Genomic DNA, 25,462 nt, shown 5'->3' on the forward strand with positions numbered 1-25,462 from the left:
GAAAGTGCCCAGCCACGCAATATTATAAAAAAGTAGTTTTCAATAATGTCTTAGTTTCCTTCAAAGTACTTGGGACAACTCAATTATCCCTGCGTCCCTTCCATTTTTCACAGAAGTCCGAAAAGTCCTCTTATGCAATAGCCCTCAGCTGCCTCATTGCATTCTCTTTAATCTCATCTATGATCTCCTTCTCAATTGCAATTTTATATTTCGGAAAAGCCAGAAGTCACAGGAAGCCAAATCTATACTGTTTTCGCTGTAAGAAAAATCCTAATGTAAACACAAGCACGTGGCTGTCATACCCGTGATTGGCTGCCAGTCGAAACACTCACATGACGCAGGAGAATATAGTTCCTATTTGGAAACCATAATCTTGTATTATTTGAAAATAAAAAATCGAATTCTAGTTGTTAAATACGATGAAACATATAACTTCACTCACATGTAAAATGCTATGTAAAAGAAAAGCTACTTTTATATTTTGTTATGTACTATGAACGCGGATGAATACAAACAGTAATACTGAGGTAGTCTGTTCTTGTAACAAGCTGGCGATACTTGAGCTCGTAGTTGTTCACATAACCACGTGGTACTGAAGTATGGCTTCTGCATCCTCAGTGTGTGTGGTTATTAAACATAAGAATGGAAACCCTCTCAAAAACGGAGAAAAACAAATAGTCTTAAATTTATATAATAAGTTAAGTGAGTTTTAATTATAATAATTATAAAGTAAATGTTTCCTAAGCAAACGAATGCATAGTAGTGAGGTTAGGCTTACTTGACGGTAACGGGAAATGTTTAACATGAAACAGAATGTACAACAGTAGGCGGGATCAAGTACTGAGAATCTATGGCGCCAAACAGTGGCCAATGAAGCCTCACTTTAGTCACGTGCTATTGTTTACATTAGGATTTTTCTTACATCAAAAAGATTATAGGCTGTAGGGGATCTGGCAGACCTGATGTGATCTTTTGCCAAACATCTTGCATGAGGCTTGAAATATGGGTAGGAGAATTTGTCATCAAGAACCAGTCAAATTACTTGTTAACAGTTGTGATTATTTTTTTCTTACTGCATCCATCAGCCAGGAAAGAACTTCAATATTTATGGTGACCAACACAACATCTTTATGAAGGGAGGGGAGGGGGGGAACAAATTCGTCACCGTAACTTTGATACTGCACTAACTTTGCCATGCGTTCTTCAGTCATGGAAACTCAAGGTGACTTCTATTGGGAAGATTAGGCTTTCGTTTCAGGGTCATAGCTATAAACCCAAAATTCAACTCCGACTATGGCTGTTGTGAGGAAATCTGAATCACTGTTAGCAGTTTCAAGAAAGTCCTATGCAATTTAGCACGAAATTCCTTTTCCTCTCGTGACACAATCCACATAATCCCCATATTTTCTAAGTCTCACACTATCAACTGCCGAATTTTGTTGATTGCAGTCCACACACATTTCAACATTTCTGAATGTTCTGTTTGTTGAAGGGCTAGAATATAGATTGCTTTCAACAGATTCCTGTCGATCTTTGAAGTATTGGTACTACAATTTCATTTGGGCTTCACACATTCAATCGTTCCCAATCACTCACAGTTTTCAGGGACGAATGTTTAAGTTGAAAGGAAAACCTGATGTAGATTTGCTGACCTACTTGCTTGATCACTCCAAATGCAGACACACAGTACATAAGCTCACTCAAACACGTCACACTTTCACACTTCCAACTGAGTAGCCCCAAATGAGTGTGACTGTTTACACATGGACAGTAAATTCCCATTAAGGCCAAAGGACCAGTTCTCGTGATATTCAAAATGGCTGAATACTATTTGGACAGACTTCATATTTGGTGCTATAGATAAAGTCAAGACTGTTGTAACTGTACCTTGGTCTCCCTCCTTGTTTGAAGTGGGAGTGCACATAGTAACACATGCATGGAAGATGTTGCGATTGCCATCACATCGTTCCATCAGAATCGCCTGAAGTGGAGATCCTACACCACTGCAACATTCTGAAACAAAGATGATATCCACAATAACAAATACCGATATATATCAATTAGGGATGAACAAAACTAACTGCCACTATCGCTCGTTATGTTCGTTGCACTTGTCTTTCGAGTGTTGTCTCATAACTCTCGTGTGCTTTGAGTCTTGCTCATCATTCTCGAAATAGCATTTGGTCGACGTGGAAAGATTTCGTAACTTTGAATAACATACATAACTGAAATAAATGACATTAGAGATATTAAGATGAAAAGACAAAACAAAACAGTACCACAGTTATCAAAATGTTCTGGTTCTATTATCAGATATTACCTATTGTTATATGAATAAAAAAAATCGCAAATAAATTTGCATTTCTAAGGAACATAAAACATAAGTTAAATAAAGCGTTAATATTTTTTTACTTGAGATTGTATATTTGATCTCAAACATACGAAAAAAAATTCCTAGCCCTTTAATAAGGGCCTAGTAATTAAATAAAGATTGGAGAACTGATTATTATACACTAAAAGGTAGAGATGATGTTTCAAATAGGCCATTTGATTGTTTATACATATTATAACAGTTGCCAAACAGATAAAAGTTCAGTCAGGTATAAACAGCTGTGACAATTCAAGACTGCTTGACATTCGAGAATGGACACTCCTGATGACGTCTTGAACGTTTGCTTGATTCACTCACAAGCAGTCTTTGCATCAATGACGTATGCAATATTGTTGTGTGGGTTTTCGACTTTGCAGGCACTATCAGTCTTGCTTTCTCGTTCGTTGTTCATCTCCAATATCAATATATTTCAGTAAGTATTCCAGTGAAGTTTGATGTTTTCAACTCATTATAACTTCCAGAATGACTCTGGGGTAATTCAACTTCCTATAAAATTGAATGTCAAGTCTTCTGTGGTAGTAAAATTCAACTGAAGCATTGTGTTAAGCATATATGAGGAGCATCGTTTCAAAACGTATTAAGTCCCCCAGTGAACGAAATTAAATTTGTTACTTTCTATTTATTTATCTTTCATGCTGTGTAGTCTGATGATTCCAAGTCGTCATATTTGTAAACTGTGAAACCAGTACTTAAAAATGGTTTTGTGTAGTGTTTTGAAAACTTCTCCGGTTTACGAGTAATCCAGTTTTTCGTTGTTCGTGTAAAAAAATTGTAAGTTGCACATAATACGTTTTGAAACGATGCTCCTCATATATCTTCTACTGCGGTCAAAAAAGCAAGGAAGTTCGTTTTTGGGACTGAGGTTGGCAGCTATCAAGCAGATCATGTTGGCTTGGCATGTGATGGATAGCTGTGGTCGGTGCTAGCTTGTCCATCACTGTAACTGGGTATATTATGTGATGGTGGAGAAATGTAAGAGTCGTCTTTATATCAAAGGCAGGGAAAATTGTTTTTATCCTGCCTAATCCTCTACAATACCTCGCAGTAGCAGTTATGTAGCTACTCCATGTTGGCTCCATTGCAATACTATGTACCGATATTCTATCCTTCCATTTCCTTCACACTGCACATGCTAGTCATTTTTCAGACATCTCACTTTCGAAAAGCCGTCCATATTTTTTCCGAAAAAGAAAGATGTGACCAACTAACAGATGCAATTCAAATTTGAATTTTAAAAAACCCCCAAACAAATGAACACCAACTAAGCGATGAAAGCATCTTGCACTTACTTGGGTCTTGTTCCAGGTTCAGCAACACTTGCTTAATGCCCTCCAAGTCACATCGCAGTATTCTGGGCATGAGAAGTTGAGATTCCAAGGCCAGTACAATGACAGCTACCTGGTTCTTGAGGTTCGAGCCACTAGCCACGCTTAGGGCATGAGTTCCTGCCCCAACACATCGCACAGGAGGCAGATCGAGCCAGTGGGGGTCCCGGATACTGTCCACACAGTCCTTTGCTAGTGGATAGATTGTACTGTTGCCATCTCTCAAGATCAATACACTCTCACTTGTCTGAAAAAATTAATTGTACTTCACTAATAATAATTCTCACGAAAGTGCTGAATAAAACATGTGTTGTACTGCGAGATTCAATTAGTTTTAGGAAATTTTTATCCTACACTGCTTGCACATAATCTGTTGTAGCATTGTTCCAAGTTTGCACTGGAATGTTTCACCAGTCAAGGCTGAATAAACTATGCAACACCAGCATAACTTTGCCCGATTTCCAGTAAAAAAAGGGGGAAAAAAAAGAAGGTATTAATTAAGGTCCTTTCCACCCACCTTATTATTTATTTATTTGAATATACAATTTCTTGAACCCTATTTTACCCGAAAGTACATTAGGGTTATAGTTATAGCCTGAGTTTATATTATTATAATGAGAATTCATTTGACGTGGGTAACCCAGTCTTGCTACTTAAAATTAACACTTATATCTACTACAAAAAAGGTAAAGGTATCCCTGTCACATGCCATGAAGGCACTTGGGGGGCATGGAGGTAGAGCCCCATGCTTTCCATAACCTCAGCACTAGAATGAGGTGGTGTGGTCGGCACCACGCTCTGACCACCTTTTACCCCCGGGAAAGACCCGGTACTCAATTTTATAGGAGGCTGAGTGAACCTCGGGGCCGTTCTGAAAGTTTGGCAACGAGAAAAAATCCTGTCACCACCTGGGATCGAACCCCGGACCTTCCAGTCCATAGCCAGCTGCTCTACCAACTGAGCTACCCGGCCGCCCTATATCTACTACAATAATTTGAATTATTTACAACTTCTTAAATTAATTACATATAAAATTACATTGACGTGGGTAACCCAGTCTTGCTACTTAAAATTAACACTTATATCTACTACAATAATTAGAATTATTTACAAGTTCTTAAATATATTACATATAGAATTACATTGACGTGGGTAACCCAGTCTTGCTACTTAAAATTAACACTTATATCTACTACAATAATTTGAATTATTTACAAGTTCTTAAATTAATTACATATAAAATTACATTGACGTGGGTAACCCAGTCTTGCTACTTAAAATTAACACATGTCTACTACAATAATTTGAATTATTTACAAGTTCTTAAATATATTACATATAGAATTACAAAACTCTTTACAACAGCACGTTTTTGTGAACAAATTGAATAGTGGTTTGTCATATATTACATTACAAAAATGTAAATGTCCGACCAAAATAAATCTTTTGTTTTCGAACATTGGACAATGAAACAAAAGGTGATCCACAGTTTGCTCTTCCTCACAGATACATAAATAGCCATTGTCCTTATGTAATTTAAATCATTTTAGATAAGACTCAAATTTCCCGTGACCTGATAAAAATTGTGTTAGTATAAAATCTGGTATAATTTGGTTGCTATTTAAGTGGGTGTCGACGCTAGGAAAGAAGATTTCTCTCGTAACTGAACCCTTTCTACTGCATAGCCACTGATTGTTCCACCTATTCATTATGTGCTCATTTATTTTTATTTTTGCATATGAATAAGGACATAAGACTATAGCTCAAATTGAAGTTCGAAACTGCAGCACTCTTTGCCAGTTCATCAGCCCTTTCATTTCCTGCTGTTCCACTGTGTCCTCGCACCCATGAGAAGCAAATGTGTTTGTCGCAAAGTATTACATTTCTTCTAATTTCCACTGCCAGAGGACTTAAGTTAAACTTATTATCTATAGATTTGAGGGCTATTTGTGAATCACTGTAGATGCAACAATTGTAATTATTAAGTTTAGTCCATATCAGTGCCTCACCACCCACCTTACGACACATTATATTGGAAATACAATAAATATGAACCCAGAAACATTTTTAAATCGTAGACCTGCTCATAATGCTTTGGGAACTGAGATAATTTTTAGTTAGAACTATTATCACATGAGTCACCTGCACTTTTTTATACGAATTTACATAATGCCATTATGTAAACATACTATTTCTTTTATTAGATACGTGTCGAATTCTCACTTTGTGCATATCATTAATATTTACTGAAGATTACACATACCTCCCCTGCGCTAATCAGATTGATGTTCTGTGGTTCCAGACCTAGGAATGAGTTGGTGTCTGAAGGGAAGGGGCTGTCCTGTTCTGCTCTGCCACTGCTCAGGTTGTACACCACATAGCTCAACTTCATGCCTGTCTTCACTATAGCATGAATGCCTGCAATCAAATTTCGTATTTAACCAACTTTAAATTTATGAAACACTTACATGTACCACTTCATTCAATAGTAAAAAATGAATTTCATGAAGATGACATATTTCTTCATAATATATTTTTTTATTTATTTATTTAACCTGGTAGAGATAAGGCCATCAGGCCTTCTCTTCCCCTCTAACAGGAGATTACAAGTACAATATTAAGAATACAATTACAATTATAATTATCAATCAATCTTCTTAATGTATCCAGCTGTTTGCTGACAACATAAAGTCCACTATAGTCCACTGTAGTCTATTCAGTTGTTGTTTTTCACGAGAAATGAGGGGTATTTTGATCAGTGTTCATTATAGATGCCTGTTGCTAGTAGCCAGAGGTGGGGTGTAGGATTATCAGAAATGTGAAATCGGTGTAGGTACAATTGAGTGACAATGTGACCTGTTCTGGCTCTTGTTAAAAATGTTTGAACATGTCTGGACAACTTTTTGTACATTTCCAGGTCATTTGGTTTCTTTTGTACAGACTGTAAAATTTTGCCTTTGTCAGAAGAGAGCCAATTGGCTTTTTTTTGTTTTGTTTTTTTTTTTTAGTAGGTTATTTTACGACACTTTATCAACATCTTCGGTTATGCCAATTGTTGATCCATAGGTTTGTAAAATGAGACTTTAATGAAGCAAAAGCATTGGTATCACTTGAAGAGGTGTTGGTTGCAAATATGTTGCCTGTTTTGCAATATTATCGACTTCCTCATTTCCAGGTATACAATGACTAGGCATCCATTGAAATGTTATTTCCTTTTGGAGTTCTTTCAGTTTACTTAGTTGTTTCTGAAGTGGAATAATTCTATGTGCATATAGGTTTGGTACATATTTAATTATATTAAATATAGCCCCCTTGGAGTCGGTAAGTATGCAAATAGATTTTTCAGAATTTGAGTAACACACTGAAGACCAGCATCAATAGCTAGCAATTCAGTGTCAAGACTGGAGGAGAATGAACATGGTATGAAATAACTTGTCACAATTATAATTACAATTAATATTAAATTTACAAATACAATAAAAATCAAAGTACTAAAAGATTAACTGATTAATAAAAATGTATTTTGTAACAATTCAATTATGTTCCCAACAATATTTCCATGAAGTTTATTTTCTTGACCTATTATTCAAAAGACATCTCTATAGGAAAGCATTTAATATGCTTCTGAATGAAAAGATATCAAAATACGAGGGTCATACTGAAAGTCATGAGCAACCCATTGTTATAAATCTTAATTTTTATTTTCTAGACAAACCAGGTACCATCATCTTAATCTACAGACTTTTCTGTCACTCTTCAACATAGTCTCCATTTCTTTGCATACATTTTTCCCGCCGTTCTGTAAGTTTGAAAATTCCCTTGCTATAGAAGTCCGTTTCATCTTCCCGAAGACACTGACGCATTGCTTTCTGGATGTCCTCAATGTGAGACCACATGTTATCATGTTTCAGAATGATCTTCTTTCCAGGGCATTTCTCGTGCAATGCACGACGAAGCGTCAAAACTGTCTGAATATAGCAGACAGCATTTATGGTCTGTCCAAGTTCAAGAAATTCAACCAAAATGCATTCCAGAACTCATCATCTCTTTCTTTGTTGCATTCCGTGGAGGCAGTTCGAGGGTGACTGCTACGAGGCTCATCTTGGATGCTCTTGTTCCCATCTTCGAAATGTTTCACCCATCTCCTAACACTACTGGTGCCCATGCACACATCTCCATATGCACGCTCAAGAAACATCTTATTATACATATAATAAAATTACTGTTTAAATTAGTAACACTAGATCTATGGATAATGGGTGATTTGAATAATTTCAAGGGAAAAATTGTTCTGGAGCCGGGTATCGAACCCGGGACCTTTGGTTTAACGTACCAAGTATGTATTGGTACGTTAAACCAAAGGTCCCGGGTTCGATACCCGGCTCCAGAACAATTTTTCCCTCGAAATTATTCAAATCAACTTTACAGGGAGTTATACCTGAAATCTTGATTTGCAATGGGTGATTTGTGTAAATAGAATACTTGTACTCTCCTTTCTGGATTTCATACATAAACACATTCTCTACACTACCAAATTCAAGATATGACTTAATTTACAAATTGTACACTTTAAAAAGGTATATGTACATAATTTTGCAGAAAATTGCGTACATAAGAGTTAGTGGGTTTGAAAAGAGTGCATCAGCTACTCTGGCTATTTGCGCCCTTATCTAAAATTCTTCAGAAATAAAGACATAAACAATACTATAGGCTAAATGATAACACGAAACTAAAACACTGTTACAGTATAAACGAGGTACACAAATGCAGTATCCACAAAGCGATTCTTAAAAAATTATAAAAGTGAGCAGTTCTCGGATCCTAGGTTGCATGTAAAAATAAACAATAAAATAATAAAACAAATACCACCAGAGATAAATAATCTGGCATATTTCAAAACAACAAAATTTTACAAAATATACTTTTTTTTTTTTTTTTTTTACTTTTGAGGGTATTTCCACTTGTCAGCAGTTACCCTGTATTCCCATCTTCCATACTTCACGGTCTTGCCAGTCCCCTTCCTTCAGATTATGTTGCTTCATCATTTGGACTACACCAGACTTCCATGATGCTCTCGATCATCCATGCTTTCTTCTTCCAGAAGGTGACCAATGGAGGAAAGTCTTAGGAAGTCTTTCACAATCCATTCTATTGACGTGCCCATACCATTGCAGAGTTCGTCTTTCAATTCTCTCGATAATAATTTTCTCCATTTCCAACAGTTGTCTTACATCTTCATTTCTCCTTCTTTCAAACCTAGATATCCTGGCCTCTCTTCGGATCCCATCCATCTCTACTGCCAATATTCTACTTTTCTGCCTCTCTACTAATATCCACCCCTCAGCACCGTAAGTTAAAATACTCTCAATGACTGTTTGAAGGATTCTTTTCTTTGTTTGTTTATTAAGATTCCTACTCCATAGAATCCCATTCAGCATTTTTATCGAGCTTCTTGCCTGGAATATTCTTCGATCTACATCAGCATTGCAGCTACCTGATTCATGGATTACTGATCCCAAATATTTAAAATGCATAACAGCCTTGATGGTCCCTTGAGGCAATATAATATCTTTCCCACCTCCTCCAATAACTAAATATTCAGTCTTATTCATATTCACCCGAAAACCTCCAACTTAGAATGCTTCCAATTTTATAAAATATCTGGATGTAAATATCCAAAATATCAAGTATGTTAAAAATATATATAAAACAACAAATGTAACCTCCGGATGTAAAGGGTCTGGAGGATATGTAAAATGGGTCAATAATAAACTAAATCACCCTGTCAAGTCCTGTATTCGATAAAAATCTCAGAACTGTATTTGCACAATTAAAATCATTTCCAAAAGCGTCACGTAGAGTTGGCCGAATTGCATATTGCCTACAGTCACGGTCATATTTCCTATAATGCAATAAAATATGCTTGACTGTAAATGGTACACAGCATATCGATCGTCTGGTTCAAAAGTGCGACAACTCAAAAAAACAAGTTTTGAGATATCTTCAGTTGGAAGTTTCAAATAAATCACCTAGAAAGGAACAGAGTTCTGGTTCATAACCACGACAATTAGAAATGAGTCAGTATTCAGAACGAGTATATCACAATCTTCCAGTTCATTATTAATACATTTCGAAATGTACTAATAATGAATTAGTAAAGTCCATAGTTATAATTATTTCTAAAGCAGTTTATTTAGTTTTTTCTTTATGGTTGTAAATATGACTTATTTCAATACTGAATCAGAAAGAGCTCTGAAAGGGGCTTTCAGTAGTATAAATAACTAAAAAATGGCAATTTTTGAGCTGTCGCACTTTTGAACTGGACGATCGATACATCACACTCAAGTTGAGGCTCGCCACGTAGGAGATAGCCGTGTGTCAGACGAGTGGCCAATCCTCAACCAGGCGAGTAAAACTTCGTGTCATGACACTCTTATGGACGAATCCCAAACTTGAACAGTATTCTTTATACTTCGTAATATGTTTCCCTCTTGTGCAGACCATTCGCGTACATAAGATGGCTATATTGTACATTGTAATAATTTATATTTTAAATTCGTCAAATAGTTTAGAAGAAATCATTGTACGAAGTTGGCAAACTTGTATGTCTAAAACACTGTTTCGGTATCAGTGAAGTTAAAAATGTTTATTTTCAATAAAATCTCGAAATCAATTTTTTGAACGTCACAAAACTTATTCTAACAAAAAAATATAACAAAAAATTTAAGAGAAATCTAATTTATACACTTCACTACTAACTACTGTATTATGTTTTGACATCTATGCAATTACCTTGTCCATCAACTGTGATAGTAAGTATCTGACCACCCTCAGCTATGTTGACTCTTCTTGGAATGCGCTGAAAACAATCTGGAGCACGAGAAGTAGTCCCAGATTTTATCACCTACAAACACACAGTATTAATATATTTACAATATAGTCAGATTCATGTTAAATATAGCATGTTTTAATATAATGTAAAGAGAGAAATATTAAGGTATGGTCACACGTCGCTACTTTTGCAGCGCTGCAGTACAAAATACTGCGCAACTCTTGTACTGCAACGTGTGAACAACGGTGCAACCCGAAAAGTAGCGGCTGCCGAACCTGCTGCCCGCTACTTTTCCATGCTTCGCGCAGCTTAAAAGTAGCGACGTGTGAACAGGGTTCTCAGGGTTGCAGCCGCAGCATTTTTGATATCGGTTTTGTTGAAACTTTTGCTGCAGTTGCAACCAGTGTTACCACCCAAATGTGCCAATGATACTTTTATTGTTTGGATATATTTTAGTGTTAAATGTGATGAAAATAAATTATTTGAAACAGTTATTAAATACACAACACAGTCTGAGCATAATTGCTGACGATTATAATTCATTTTTTTAAATTTCCGTAGCGTAGTTCCAAACAGGAGGGTTGCCAACATTGATTACGTGAATATACTGTTGGTTATCATTTAAGTATATAGGCGTTTTTAAAAGCTTTATAGTAAAAAATAATGGCAATTTCTGAATACTAGATACGACAGAAAAGCAAATAATAGATAAGGAAGCTTTCGCATGAGTTTCTTAATAATGCGAACATAACCACAAAATGTATATTGAGAAGTCAACACGGAGATGGAAACCTGCAGCATGACTGCAGCTGCAAAAGTAGCGCCTTGTGTGTGAATAGACTCGCTACCTCCAGTTGCAACTTTTGCTGCACTCGGGTTGTGCAGCATGAAAAGTAGCGTGCAGCACGCTACTTTTGGCTTACGTGTGAACACGACACACAACTTTTGCAGCTGCAGTACAAAAGTTGCACTGCAAAAGTAGCGATGTGTGACCATACCTTTAGATACGAATAATAATGAATGCATCTTTAAATTCATAAAATTCTTGAGCCATTTCATTAAAAAAGTTGTTGGCTTGTTTTACATTACTTATGACTACAGCTCACAGTAAAACGTGAAATATGTAAACTAATCTTTCAGAACAAATGGATAAACAGAGCAATATCAAGACTATGAACTCCAAAATTTAATATCCGACAGCTCACTTCTCACAATAAGTAATCCTGACAAAAAGTGAGAGGGCATAGGTTAAGTTAGATCCCTGATTACATATATAACAGATTGGCCATTCCCATGTTAAAAACGGTAACAAGTGGAAGAGAACAACCACCAGGAATGCCACCATTGATCGGTAACGACTGCTAGATGGAAATACAGTTCTTCATCATCATCATCATCCTACAGTTCCACGGCCCTTTGAGTTTAGTCCCCGCTTCCTTTGTGATAGATGCCCTTATGTCTCGATCCAAAGTCTTGTTTCTCCACCTTCTTACTCTCAGCTGTCTCAAATCATTTTCCACATCGTCACTTCATCTAAGCCTGGGTCTTCCTCTCTTTCTATTGCCTCCCATCTTTCCTTCTAAAATCTTCTTCTTGATCTTATTGTTGCCACAATGTCTGGTGTATTATATGTTTATAATTTCAGAGTTTGTTCGAATTCTCCATATGTCATTTTCATATATTGGACCGTAAATTCTTCGAAGTATTTTCCTTTCCCAAGTCATTAGTTGCTTTTTTGACTTGTCTGTTAAAGTCCATGATTCTGATCCATATGTTACAATAGGTTTTATAATTGTTTTATATAATCTTTCTTTTAACATCTGTGACAAATATCTTTTCCTAAAGAGATGTGCTAATGCTTTATAGCATTTATTTCCTTGATTAATTCTTGCTTTAATTTCTATCTCGATCTCATTTTGTTCTGTTATTAGAGTGCCCAGATATTTAAAACTCTCAGACCTTTCATATGTTTGACCTTCTAGCTCTACTTCTTTCACTTGTGGACTACCTTACCTATTAACCATATATTTTGTTTTGTTGAGATTTATATTGAGACCGATTTTCGTTGCAGCAGTCGTCATATCTCTTACAGTCTCTGTTAGGTGTTTGGATGTTCTGCCCAATACCACAATATCAGGAAGTACAGTTGCTCCATGCAATTCAAATGAGAGTTATAACATGACTTCTTCTGCAGTTGCTAGATGGCAGCATAGTGAAATTGATCAAAGTTGTTGCCGTCAAATCCCATAAGACTGAACAATCTGTTATATATGATCTGGAGTTAGACTCAGGTTATGTTAGTATGTATTTATTTACATATTAATTTTTTTGCACTGTTGATGGTCAAGTGCAACTGTTATGATTTTATAATAATTTTAAGATACATATGCTGACCTGCAACTCATCTTTCCTCATGAGCCTACAATCCTGAAGAAGATTGACTGTGTCATCTGCTGTGAGATCTTTCATTTCCTTTGAATCTTTGGTGCCTGGAAAGCGAACTGCTACATGTGCCCCATCCACTTTCAATACGCGTCCTAAAAAAAAAAAAAAGAAAGAAAAAGAGAAGGGTTATAAATAGTTTCACTAACCTGTTCTTATCTGTAAAGCGGAAAATATTCCCTCTGGATTCGAAATAAAAAAAAAAGGATCATCAATATTAATGCCACCAGAACCAGAGATTATTAAATATAATGAAACATGTTACAAGATCTATTCATTTAATTATCAAAACTGTATTATATATAAAAATAAAATGATACAAATGAAAACAATGAAGCCTAACAGCATATAAAAGGACAAATGGTGGTTATAGTCAAAGCAAGTGAGAGGAAAAATCACTTACCACACCAAGAATCCAAAGAAATACTAATAAACAAGAACATAGTCTTATTTCATCAAAACAATGGATAAAGGCTATATGGGGTTAGAGGTGTATAATTTGAATATCTTTTGAGACAGAGAGCACTGATATGCAAGAATGATTAAAATACTAATGAAATGAATAGCACAAAATTTAACAAAAAAATTAAGAACAATAACATAAATGCACCCTAAAACACATTCTTCAGTACTTTTTCAATTATCGTATTTCATCGCATAATCATCGCATTTTTTTATTACATTTTTTGACGTGAAAATATATGGTGCGACCATTACATGAAGAATAAATTAAAATGGTAACGATTGCTCGCGTCAACTTTCAGTGATCAGCTAATAATGGGGGCATGTGCGAGCAAGTTATGGCCCAATTCCATGATTTGTAGTAGAAGAGGAAGGAGAGGGGATGGAGAGGAACCAGTATTAGTGTGTGACGCTGGAACCTTAACATGAATAATACCTTAAAAAATAAACATTACTGTGGCGTTGTTGAATTAAAATATTTTTTTACTGACTAAAAACATTCACAGTATAGTTGAGTCACATGTATCAGTATATCTGATACAATGAAGTTGATATCTGACTACTGGACCAGTCCGCGAAAAATGATTGGTTTAGGCTAAAACAAAGTATTTGAACACTTGTAAACAACCACCATTCACAACCAACTAAATGCAAATAGCTATTGGCTTGGTGCTAACATCTCGCATCTCCACTCCATTCACTTTCGTCAGTTGCCACTACTGTTTCTCACACATTCGACCATGCAATGATTATGCAGTGAAATTTTGAAGTCCTGATCAGTATGTCTATAAATAAGAGTGTGACAGTTATGTGATGGAGATGATTACACGATTAAATATGGTAACTAGAATATGAAGTTCATCAGATGTAGTTTTTATTAAAAATTCTAGGAGATATTTTAAATTTATGTTCCACAAGAAGTAACAATGCTGAATTAAATATTACATATGCAACAAATACAATCACATCACATAACAGAAACAGCATGTCTTTAAATTCAGACACATTGTTGCAAGAAGTTCACTTTCCGGTCATTCTCAATAATTACATACAATCCTGAAGGGGAAAACCCTTATAAATGTATCAATAATTCGCTGCACAGTTAAGTTTTCTAATGGATTTGTAAGAACTGTAATAAATTGATGATAAGCTGCTACTTACAACACTCAATCTGCTAAATATGTACATATGATTAGTGAAGTATTTTAATGCAGCGATATGTTTAACATTGACATAATGTACATTCTACTTGCTTACCAACTGGTACACTCTTCACATCTTCCACAAACACAACGTCTTTCAGCTGCCATTCCTCCTCATCTTTCTTCTCTGCTTCTTCTCCTTTTGGTGCTAGTCGCTTTTGTCTTTCTATTAAGAAAAAAAGAAAAAAGTACATTATGCAATGAGCCTATAATGGTAGTAATTAAGACGCGAGTATGTTTATGAAACGAGCGGAAGCGTCTTAATTAACATTATAGTCAAGTTTCATACGACTTTTTATGCTCAACCATATTTCTAAATTGAAATTATTCAGAAGTATTCATTTTATTATCTGACTGAGGAGCGGAACTGACCTTGTGCAATAGCTCTTAAATTGTGAGATGTGCGCAGACGCGAAAGTATTGATTTTTTCCGAGAAACAAGTGTCCACATTGACCTTGATATAATCTAGAGAGTAAAATAAACATTAATCTTGATATAACATTGAAATTAAATTAAGACATTGAAAAACGAGATGACAAATTGAATTTATTTGAATATTATTTACAATTAACACTAATTATTATAGTAACAGAACTGACTTTATTTCAAATGTAGGTGATTTATTGTGCAATTGGTGAAATGAATTTGCAGGAATGTGCTTTGTGAAAGGCTGGAAGATAATGGTGAATTGATGTTAATTTGTGTGTTGTTTTTTTCGACTGAGTTTAATATTGTATTCGAGATTTCAATTTTATTTTGGATCGATTCTTCAATATAACCTTCTGCGACAGTATTGGATTTCCAGCCTCCGTGACATTTCGCTAGTTGTCTTTCGATTGCATATCCGAGAATAATCGATACTTGCGCTTTCATATTGCTACAATGGTATATTCTGATTGGTGGAACACCTGAACTTTAATGAATAGGTGTACTTTAATAAGGTCCATTAAAGGGCTGCTACCAGGTGTATAATTACTACATTTCGGCATGGTCGAGCATAAAGTAAGTTAAACTTTTCACACACGATGTTATTCTTCAGTACATAATCACTTCAACGAAAACTATAGAAACCAAAGTGTGCACATTGATAATCTTGCCATAAGGGGAAAAAATTTTAACTTTCTGTCTTTACAACTTCATGAATGTTTCTGTTACAGAAAATTGAACTAAAATTAAAACTATTAGCCTTTTCTGTGCTAAAGAGTATCCTTTTAGGGAAGTTAGTGTTTTAAGGTATTACTCATCCTTTGGGTCAGAAAATTTTTTAATTGTCTGCAAAGAGAGGCATGTTTTAGAGACATGTTTGAAAGTAGACATTTCAATACATGTATTACAGTTCTGTCCAACCAAAAGAAATTTTTTTATTATTATTATTATTATTATTATTATTATTATTATTATTATTAATACTACATAAACACAAAAATTATGATCCATGCTAAATTTATAACTTGTACTGGACAAAAGGATTTCCGGAGGTATTGGGTTCCTGTGACATCCTAATAGTTCGTCGTCATCGTCATCGTCATCGTCATCATCATCATCCATTATGACTCTAATGCAGATTTACTTTATTGTGGTCTCCCAGCATTAGCGACATGTGAGCCATTCAGAGCAGAAATGGTGTAAGTCAAAATTGGGTAATGAGGTTTAAAGTAAAAATTCTATAAAATACAGCGCAAAATAGCAATTAATATGTCTTCCGTGCTATCAACTGACTACTAATAGTTTAAATAAATTGATTATTAATTGCTATTTTGCACTGTACTTTACAGAATGTTTACTTTAACCCTCATTACTTATTTTTGACTTACACCACTTTTGCTCTCAACAGCTCATGTATGAACCATGCTGGTAGAGATGGGGCAAATAACAGCCAAATTAAGAGCCCTGCCATTGGGGGGGGGGGGGCGGAGAAGAAGATGAAAAAAGAAGATTATGATGCTGTTCATGCTGGAAACTTGAGTTCAAGTCTGAGTTTAATATTAATTTTATATTCTTTTGTGGGAAGAAGGAATTTTTTTATTTTATTTTATTGGGTTATTTTACGACGCTGTATCAACATCTAGGTTATTTAGCATCTGAATGATATGAAAGTGATAATGCCGGTGAAATGAGTCTGGGGTCCAGCACCGAAAGTTACCCAGCATTTGCTCGCATTGGGTTGAGGGAAAACCCCGGAAAAAACCTCAACCAGGTAACTTGCCCCGACCGGGATTCGAACCCAGGCCACCTGATTTCGCAGCCAGACGCGCTGACCATTACTCCACAGGTGTGGACAAGAAGAAATTAAGAGGGAGGGAACATTAGTACTTTTCTTATAAAGGTTCCATTAATTCTCTATTATTATTTTGGAGGGGACACCACTACTTTTCTTATAAACATTCCACCAATTCTATATTAGTCTATTATTTTATCAGGAAGTGACTGGCTTCGTCATCTAGAATGACAGCTTAATTTCATGTCTGATAATTAATTGAAAATCTGAAAACCACTGACAAAAAATTACGTAACAATTATTTGAGGCTATCAAATGCAAAACTAGCCTTATCCAGATAGAGTGATTTGTCAGAAAACAGGAAAAACCGTTATGGATATGGACAGTTTTGCATTTGATAGTAGTTTTTCTGAGCTCTATGGAAGAGGAATTAGACAAGATTTGCACAAACCGACTATGTCAGTAGATAGAGAGCTGCAAAAAGTACAACATCCCATATGTAACTCTTTTTTTGGACAAGGCGAGTTTTGCACTTGACGGTCTCATTTATCTATGGACACTTACTGTGACTTGTGGTTATACTGCCTGTGTCGCTGCATGTGCTGGAGGCTGGGGAGGGTGGGGGAGGCATGTCCAGCCTGTCTGCAGTTTCTTTGTGCAGTGTGTTTTTGTTTCCAGCGGCCCCACTGCTGCCAGGTGCTGGGAGGCTGCTTGCAGCAGTCACTCCAGAGCCGCTGCTGTTGGCACCACTGCCATCCACACCACGGCGGTGTTCAGGTGTGGAAGATGTGTTGTGGTGTGAGGTAGGTGGTGGAGCTGTCACTAATTTGAACCGACATAAATCTGTGAGGTTCCAAGCAGCATTCAGCAACTGACCAACCTTAGGAACACCGCCTGATATTGTGAAACCTGGGGGGAGAGGAAATAAACAAATAAAAAAATCCAAAAAATATGTAAAATTGAAGACTATCATGTAATAAACAATTTTCTATGTTGCTGTGAGTTATTTATTCTTTATTAATATAAAATGATCGCCACTTATCTGAACATGGAATAATTGAAATGAGAGTCTAGTATGGTTGTGCCAGCACTTGATTTTAAAAGCAATAGAGTAAGTACTCTTATTTCTAAAACTAGCCGTACCTGTGCGCTCCGTTGCACTTGTTAGAAATAAGTATGAAGTAATTACATAATTAAAATAGGACGTTTAATCCAGGGAACATTCGTGTTTGTTAGAAGGATAAATAGTTTAATATGTTACTTAATTGAAATTGTATTTAAATAATTAAAATGCGATCATTTTGGTCCAGAGACCACTCATTTGGTGCAATGACAATTCCTTTAACACGTTTCTTAATTGTTATTACATGCAACCATAGTTTAGTGAAGATTGACATATCATTTAGTTTTAATGTGTATACTTTATATTACTTGCTATATGTTTCCATCGAATTATGGTAATAACTTAATTTTAACCCTTGTTTTCTATGTCTTCAGTAAATGGCGCTTGGCCCACTATGGTTCTGAACCCTTCAAATAACTTAAATAGTGATACGTGATATGTAATTATATTTCTTTCTTTCGAAAATGTAAGAATTCACGATCTCCTATGTACCATTGCCATGGAATGAATAAATGTGTTTTTTCTTCCTACTCAAAAATTTTATATTTTGCACATAGGAGTTACTGCAGGAACAATAACGCTACAATCTGAGGCGGCGGTGAAAATGTATTGTATTGTTATTTTAAAAGTCTTGTATACCCTTAAATTTCACTCAGAAGTTACTGTAATAACATTATAGAATTATGTCCATCTAGAGAAACTACACTTTCCAAAGGTGAAATAATAATTAAACAATTAATTAGCTTTCGATATTACTTCATACAAACACAGAAACATTCTCTGTAGGCTATGTTTAATAGCTTTCGATTGTTGTTGTCCAAGGCCCCTTATAGACGAAGTCATTTGTTTTTATTTCAATACAGCACCTTAGATGGCGTTATTGTAATTTTAAAACTCATTTATCTCATTAAATATATATCAGTCCTATCAAAATTTGATATAGAATAAAACTTATCGGAAATCATTTTTAAAGAAACTTTTGTTATGTAACATTTTTCATGAAAATTAATAAGAAGGGAGATATTTCGATTTATTTAATTCGGGCCCCCTTATAACCCCCCCTTTAAATAAAGTATTTTGAATGCCGTAGAGCCTAAAATCTAAGTTACAACGAACTTAATTTATATTCCAATTTTCATATAAATCGGTTCAGCCATTATCGCGCGAAAAGGTAACAAACATAGAGACAGACAGACATACAAACAAGAATTTCAAAAAAGCGATTTTCGGATTCAGGATGATTAATTATACATGTTAACACCAATTATTTTTGGAAAATCGAAAATTATCAGAAAAATTTTGGCTACAGATTTATTATTATTAGTATAGATTTCACTCTCTTACCTTTTATCTTAAAATTGTCAAATGATAACACACTAGCAGCAACAAAATTATTCTATGTTCTACATTCAACACACACATACCAATTGCTCCAGGTTGGTACATTGGACTGTTCTTCATGCACACTTGGCTCCCACACACGATGTCAGCTGCTACGGTAGAAGGTCGATGTTTACGAGACTTTGCACGATGTTTCTCCCACAACCGCTTACGCTGCCCAAATGGCAGAACACCCCTGTGAGAGAAATATCAATTTAGTCGAACAGAGGCCAATCATCAGTTTACATTAACATGGAATTTTGTTGAGTTTGACATCAACAGAGTAACTTAGATTCTCACATAGTACAGCACGTCTTTGCCATCATGCCCGTGATGATTAACTGGCCATGTGTCTAATGGGAGGCAGTGCTTTCCGCAACTTAACTCATTAAAACTTACAATGGAGCTTATCTGGTTCTCTGATGATCTGTGGCCATGCAGATGAAATCAAGCCTCATCATAAAAAAAAAAATCGATCGGGGATCAAGTTCTTCATTATTTACTTTTTCTAACACCTAATTACAAAAATTAAGCCTGCGATTGTAATCTTGGAGCTGTAATTCATGACATGATGGAATTCTCTATAGTTTTAATTTCAATAATTTTGTTGCCACTCCCAGAGATGCTTTAGAAATCCCTGTCTACTGTGCTAAACATTTCAGAGACTTGCGTGGGCTATGCTCTAATGCCGTACCAATTTCATAGTCTTTCTTCTGTAAGAACACGGCACTGTTGTCGTCTTTTTCTGTCATTTACAGAACCTGTTTCATCAATCAATCTTCTTAATGTATCCAGCTGTTTGCTGACAATATAAAGTCCACTATAGTCCACTGTAGTCTTTTCAGTTCTTGTTTTTCATGAGAAATGAGGGGTATTTTGATCGGTGTTCATTATAGATCCCTGTTGCTAGTAGCCAGAGTTGGGGTGTGTCAATATATACTGCAGGGCTGTGTCTTCTGCAACTGGTACTGATGATTTTAATTTACTTCTTTTGTGGTTTATGGATGGACAGTATAGAAAAATGTATTCCAGATCTTCATCATGATTATTACACCACAGACAAGTAGGATTATCAGAAATGTGAAATCGGTGTAGGTACAATTGTATAACTACCTCCTGGGTACTCACCCTGTCGTGGTGAGGGGGCTTAAACTTGTGGTTTAAGCTAACAAGTAACAAAGAGGTACTCACATAAGCTGCATTATACTTCGCACGAAAACATGACGACCTTCCGTCATCCCCTTCACCAGTTAACTGCAGGCACGCTCAAGAGATAAACCCTTAGCCGAGTTGCCAATTCTTGAAGTCATTGTGATTTGCGAACGTTTTTCAAACTGTGTTCCGTGAAACCGCGATTTTCAGAAGGACTATATTATCTTTGTAAATATACCTTAATTTATAATTACTAAAACAAAATTGGTATAAAAATGAACAAACTTATTTTAAAAAAAACTTTATATTTATATTTTCACTAACATGTTTTGCCTAAATAAACAAAAAAAATACAGACTTCTATAATAAGTGTTAAATTCTCATGTTATTGAAGTTCCAGAATTTTATACTTAATTAAGAATGTTGCGCTGGTAAAATTTTCTGAAACTGTGATCACTGAATACTTATAGAATTTATAGTAGAATTTATAGTACAAAAGAGTAAAGTTAGATTTTATCAGCTTCTCCTTGGGTGATAATTTCCACGAATGCATAAAATCTGTTTACTTTAGTGTGCTATATAATATTTTATTCATTACTGGTATGTAAATTTAATTTTAAATTGTAGGGCTTTTCTTTGTAATGTGTTGTTGGCGAAGAAGTTCATATATATTCATTTTACTATTGCTAATATGTTGGTTGTCATGTAGAGAGTGATTTAAAAACATTTAATTCACTGCTGTAAGTTAGAAAACTTTTAAGCACTGCTGTGAATAATGCCATTATTTAGGTTGCTAAGGACGGTGTTGCTGTTGGCGATATCTCTTTCGCGTACTGTTCACATACTGTTCGGCGAAGTAAATCACGTATAAAATCGTCTATCTTACCGAATTGTTTTAATTTGTTTATTTTCTCTTTAGTTGGTGAAACGTAATTCTTAATTTCTATGCCCATATATCCAACTCCGCCAGTTGCGTCCGATGTTAAGTGATTAAGATTTATACTTATTAAACTGCCTGAACTTTCGATTACTTTATGGATAGAATTTCTAATGTTAGACACAATTTTAACACTTTGTTTTCTTAGCTACTCTAGTACGCTCCTCTGCAAATAAGATATTCTGTTTTCTTTGACGGTGTTATTTGTTGTTCTTGTCGTGATGGTCCTGGATCTTCAGGTGTATCAGGAGGCCTGGCTGTGGATCATCTGCTCCAACACTCATTAATCATGGCCGGAATAAATTAGACATATTGAAACGCACAACGGTATAAAACAACACGTCGACAAAGACACTGAGAATGGGTGAAACCCAACAGGTAGAGGCAATGACTACTAGATTTGGCAATGCTGGGATCTATTGTATTTCTGCCACGCGGCTAGGAGTTGAGTAGAGGATGGGGGTTTATGAGAGATTACCAATTCCAAGAAGAGAGGCCGTCATGTTTCCGAGCCAAGTATAACACCAATGCAGTCCCACTATATTTTTCACTGCTTATGATACATGGAGTCTCTCAGTGTAAAACTCTCCGGAGGTAAAACAGTCCCTCAATCGGATCTCCAGGTAGGGACTGCACTGAGAGATGCCAGGAATCGTACTAAAGTACTTATTTGGAACACCAAAAGTCACACCGTCCAGTCAATCAGAGTCAAGTTTAATATTGAAAAGAACCATATAATGATACTAAGAGGCAAATATAATACCAAAAGGATTGAAGTATGGTGTTAGGCCAATGCAGAAGCAAAATCTAATCTCTGTAATATAAAAAATGAGGTTAAAAAAAAAAGAACCTGTTTCATGAATCTATTAAATAACCTTAATATTGTTTTTTCTAGAGGGTACTGACCTGTCAGGAAATTTACATCTGACTCTCCGCCTTGTTGAAGCACACTATTTTCTATTCTTTATGTAGGTGTTTATGTAAATACTTTCCCTTAATGAATATCTGTTTACCATGACGAAACGATCTGTTTTCCATCTCAGCTAACCGAATATTACCAGAGGCCAAGTTACACATAAACTGTTTTATTTATAGACGTCGTAGTGTTGATATGAATGGAAATAGTCATGACTAGCTGCATCAGCATACATGTCGTCTTAGCGACAGAAACGTGAATTCCCACCAGGCACACGGCTGGTCAATCATGATGGCAAAGACGCACTGTACTTTCTTTCCTATTCTGCTACTATATCATTTTTTACAACTCACTACCATCCACATAACTTGCGAACCTCGTTAACAGTTTGTAACATCGGACATACCTCAAATGTGAAGATGGGATACTGGGCTGTCAAATGAAGTGACTATGTTTAGATTGTCGAAGAATAATGCAGTTTGGACACATTCATTGTACTGGATGAAAAAAAGTGTTTTTCTACTATATGAATTTCGTAAATCTTTTTAGTAAAATATTAGATAAATTTGCTGCTGAGATGATATACCAGAGTCTAGAAAATATAAGGCCTGAATATCCTTCAACAACAAAGAAGAATCAATTATTGATTGATCAGTGTTTATTTTAATGAGACGTTAGACAAAAGACAGTTGTTAATTTTTTGTCAAGCAAAATTTGATGGACGTTGGTGAAACTATTCATTTTTGTAATGATCTTGTCACTTACCACCAATACAGAGCTCCACTTTCTAATCTGGCAACAGTGTAGAGTGTGCAAGTGTGAAGTGAAACAATTCGATCCAATGTGAACTCTGTGAAGCTCTGTGCGGGGTGCTCCAACTTAACAGCTGCATGATTCAAAAGTTCGTCCAACCAGGTTGCCACTTTCCCACTCTCTGTTGCCACAGAACAACGAATAACAGTTGCTGATATTTGAACTATTCGTTCTGATAGGAGTCCCAAAGCCACTGTTTTAGGATGATGAATGTTGCTATTCTGTAACAATACACAATGCTTGTGTAACACGCAAATAAGAATTCAATTTATCACTTTGTTACAATAAAGATCTTACAGGAACTAACTTATAGGTCACAATATTTCAGAAACTTCGAAATTTCTTGTAACACTGCATTATTTTGAAATAATACCTCTTAATACAGTTGTCTGCTTCTGAATTAAATCTGAGGCGTTTTTCGATTAGTCTAACATTAATAACTGGTTACCCATTCAATTTGCACATCTTTCAGTACAGTACAGTGAAATCTCTACTGGTCACTTTACACACTATGCCACTTACAATATAACAGAAGTACATGTTTTGAAGAGACTATCAGAGATGCAAATCTAGTCTTTCAGGTAAAGCTCCCTGTAAAGCAGATTTGAATAATTTCAAGGAAAAAATTGTTCTGGGGCCGGGTATCGATCCCGGGACCTCTGGTTGAACGATAAGTTGAGATGGTGTCGGGTGGAGTTCCTGGGTAGCTCAGTTGGTAGAGCGCTGGTACGTTCAACCAGAGATCCCGGGATCGATACCCGGCCCCGGAACAATTTTTCCCTTGAAATTATTCAAATCTGCTTTACAGGGAACTTTACCTGAAAGACTAGATTTCCATAATATATACGTCACTGTGTACGTTAACAGAAAACCACAATTCCAAGTCACACAGAGATTGTGTGCACTCGATGTGGGTCTCTGGCGTTTCGTCAGCCCACGCGAGTTGTGTGGATATAAAGGGGAAAGTTGAGACGGTGTCGGGTGGAGTTCCCGGGTAGCTCAGTTGGTAGAGCGCTGGTACGTTCAACCAGAGGTCCCGGGATTGATACCTGGCCCCGGAACAATTTTTCCCTTGAAATTATTCACTATCAGAGATGTTTCAAGCCAATGTTCGACCAAAGCGTGGCGAAACATGTTCAGTACTTTGACCACGTGGTGTTGATGTAAATATGACCAAGCAAAAAACAACTGTTCATTGCTTTGGCCACGTGTGTTGTATACAACTGTTGATGTATTTTTTTTTTATTTTTGTAGGTTATTTTACGACGCTTTATCAACATCTTAAGTTATTTAGCATCTGAATGAGATGAAGGTGATAATGCCGGTGAAATGAGACCAGGGTCCAGCACTGAAAGTTACCCAGCATTTGCTCATATTGGGTTGAGGGAAAATCCCGGAAAAAAAACCTCAACCAGGTAACTTGCCCCGACTGGGAATCGAAACCGGGCCACCTGGTTTCGCAACCAGACGCGCTAACCATTACTCCACAGGTGTGGATCTGTTGATGTAATTATGTCCAAGTAGAAAGCCTTGTGTATCTTTTCATTTTAGTCGGTTAATTAATGATGCTGTATCAACTATTAGGTTAATTATCAGCTTAATGGAATTGGTGATAGCAAGATGATATTTAGTGACATGAGGTCATGGATTCACCATACTTAGAAAACCTTATTACGTTTTGTGATTAAATGCACAGTTAATTAAGAGATTAAGTTTGAAGTTTCAGCAGTCCGACAACATCGCCGCTAACACTCACTACTCACGATACAGATGTAAGAGGTCAACGAACTCTGTGTGTTTGGGTAGGTGAGCTGATCTCTGCTAGCATTGTGCAGTGGCTTGAAATTAGTAAAAAAAAAAAAACACGGCGCTACAGCCCATGAAGAGCCAAGACCGACCAGACAGCTGCTGGCCTCACGTCCACATGCTGAAGAAGAGGTGGACGATCATCTAACCAGAACGAAGGTATCGTGTGGTTAGCACGACGATCCCCCCAGCCATTATAGTTGGTTTGCGAAACCAGATTTTTGCTACCTATCGTAGCTCCCCAAGTGCATCACGATGCTGGGTGGGCACTGGTCCCATACAATGGCCGAAATTTCATGAGAAAATTTCTTCCCTCATGAGGACTCGAACCAGTGCGCATTCCGTAATGCGAGTCCTAGGCAGAATGCCTTAGACCATGATGCCATGGCGCAGGACAATGGCTTGAAATTAGAGAATTTTAAAATTAGATTTACACTAAAACCGTCCACACTATTGAAATA

The 25,462-nt window shown here is 36.1% G+C and overlaps 1 protein-coding gene across 5 annotated transcripts in view; it reads right to left on the reverse strand.

The window, feature by feature from the left end:
- hyd (E3 ubiquitin-protein ligase hyd) overlaps positions 1–25,462 on the reverse strand; it is a 157,300-nt gene that overhangs the window by 104,022 nt on the left and 27,816 nt on the right. For all 5 annotated transcript variants that reach the window (XM_069820262.1, XM_069820261.1, XM_069820260.1 and 2 more), the window contains exons 7-15: positions 23,148–23,416; positions 19,422–19,573; positions 17,439–17,783; positions 14,711–14,821; positions 12,944–13,086; positions 10,510–10,621; positions 5,981–6,135; positions 3,682–3,964; positions 1,888–2,013 (exon numbers count right to left, since the gene is read on the reverse strand). In XM_069820262.1, the coding sequence (XP_069676363.1) occupies positions 1,888–2,013; positions 3,682–3,964; positions 5,981–6,135; positions 10,510–10,621; positions 12,944–13,086; positions 14,711–14,821; positions 17,439–17,783; positions 19,422–19,573; positions 23,148–23,416 (1,696 nt within the window). The remainder of the gene's footprint in view (positions 1–1,887; positions 2,014–3,681; positions 3,965–5,980; positions 6,136–10,509; positions 10,622–12,943; positions 13,087–14,710; positions 14,822–17,438; positions 17,784–19,421; positions 19,574–23,147; positions 23,417–25,462) is intronic.

Source organism: Periplaneta americana, chromosome 3 (assembly GCF_040183065.1).
Source record: "Periplaneta americana isolate PAMFEO1 chromosome 3, P.americana_PAMFEO1_priV1, whole genome shotgun sequence".
Classification (NCBI taxonomy): Eukaryota; Metazoa; Arthropoda; class Insecta; order Blattodea; family Blattidae; genus Periplaneta; species Periplaneta americana.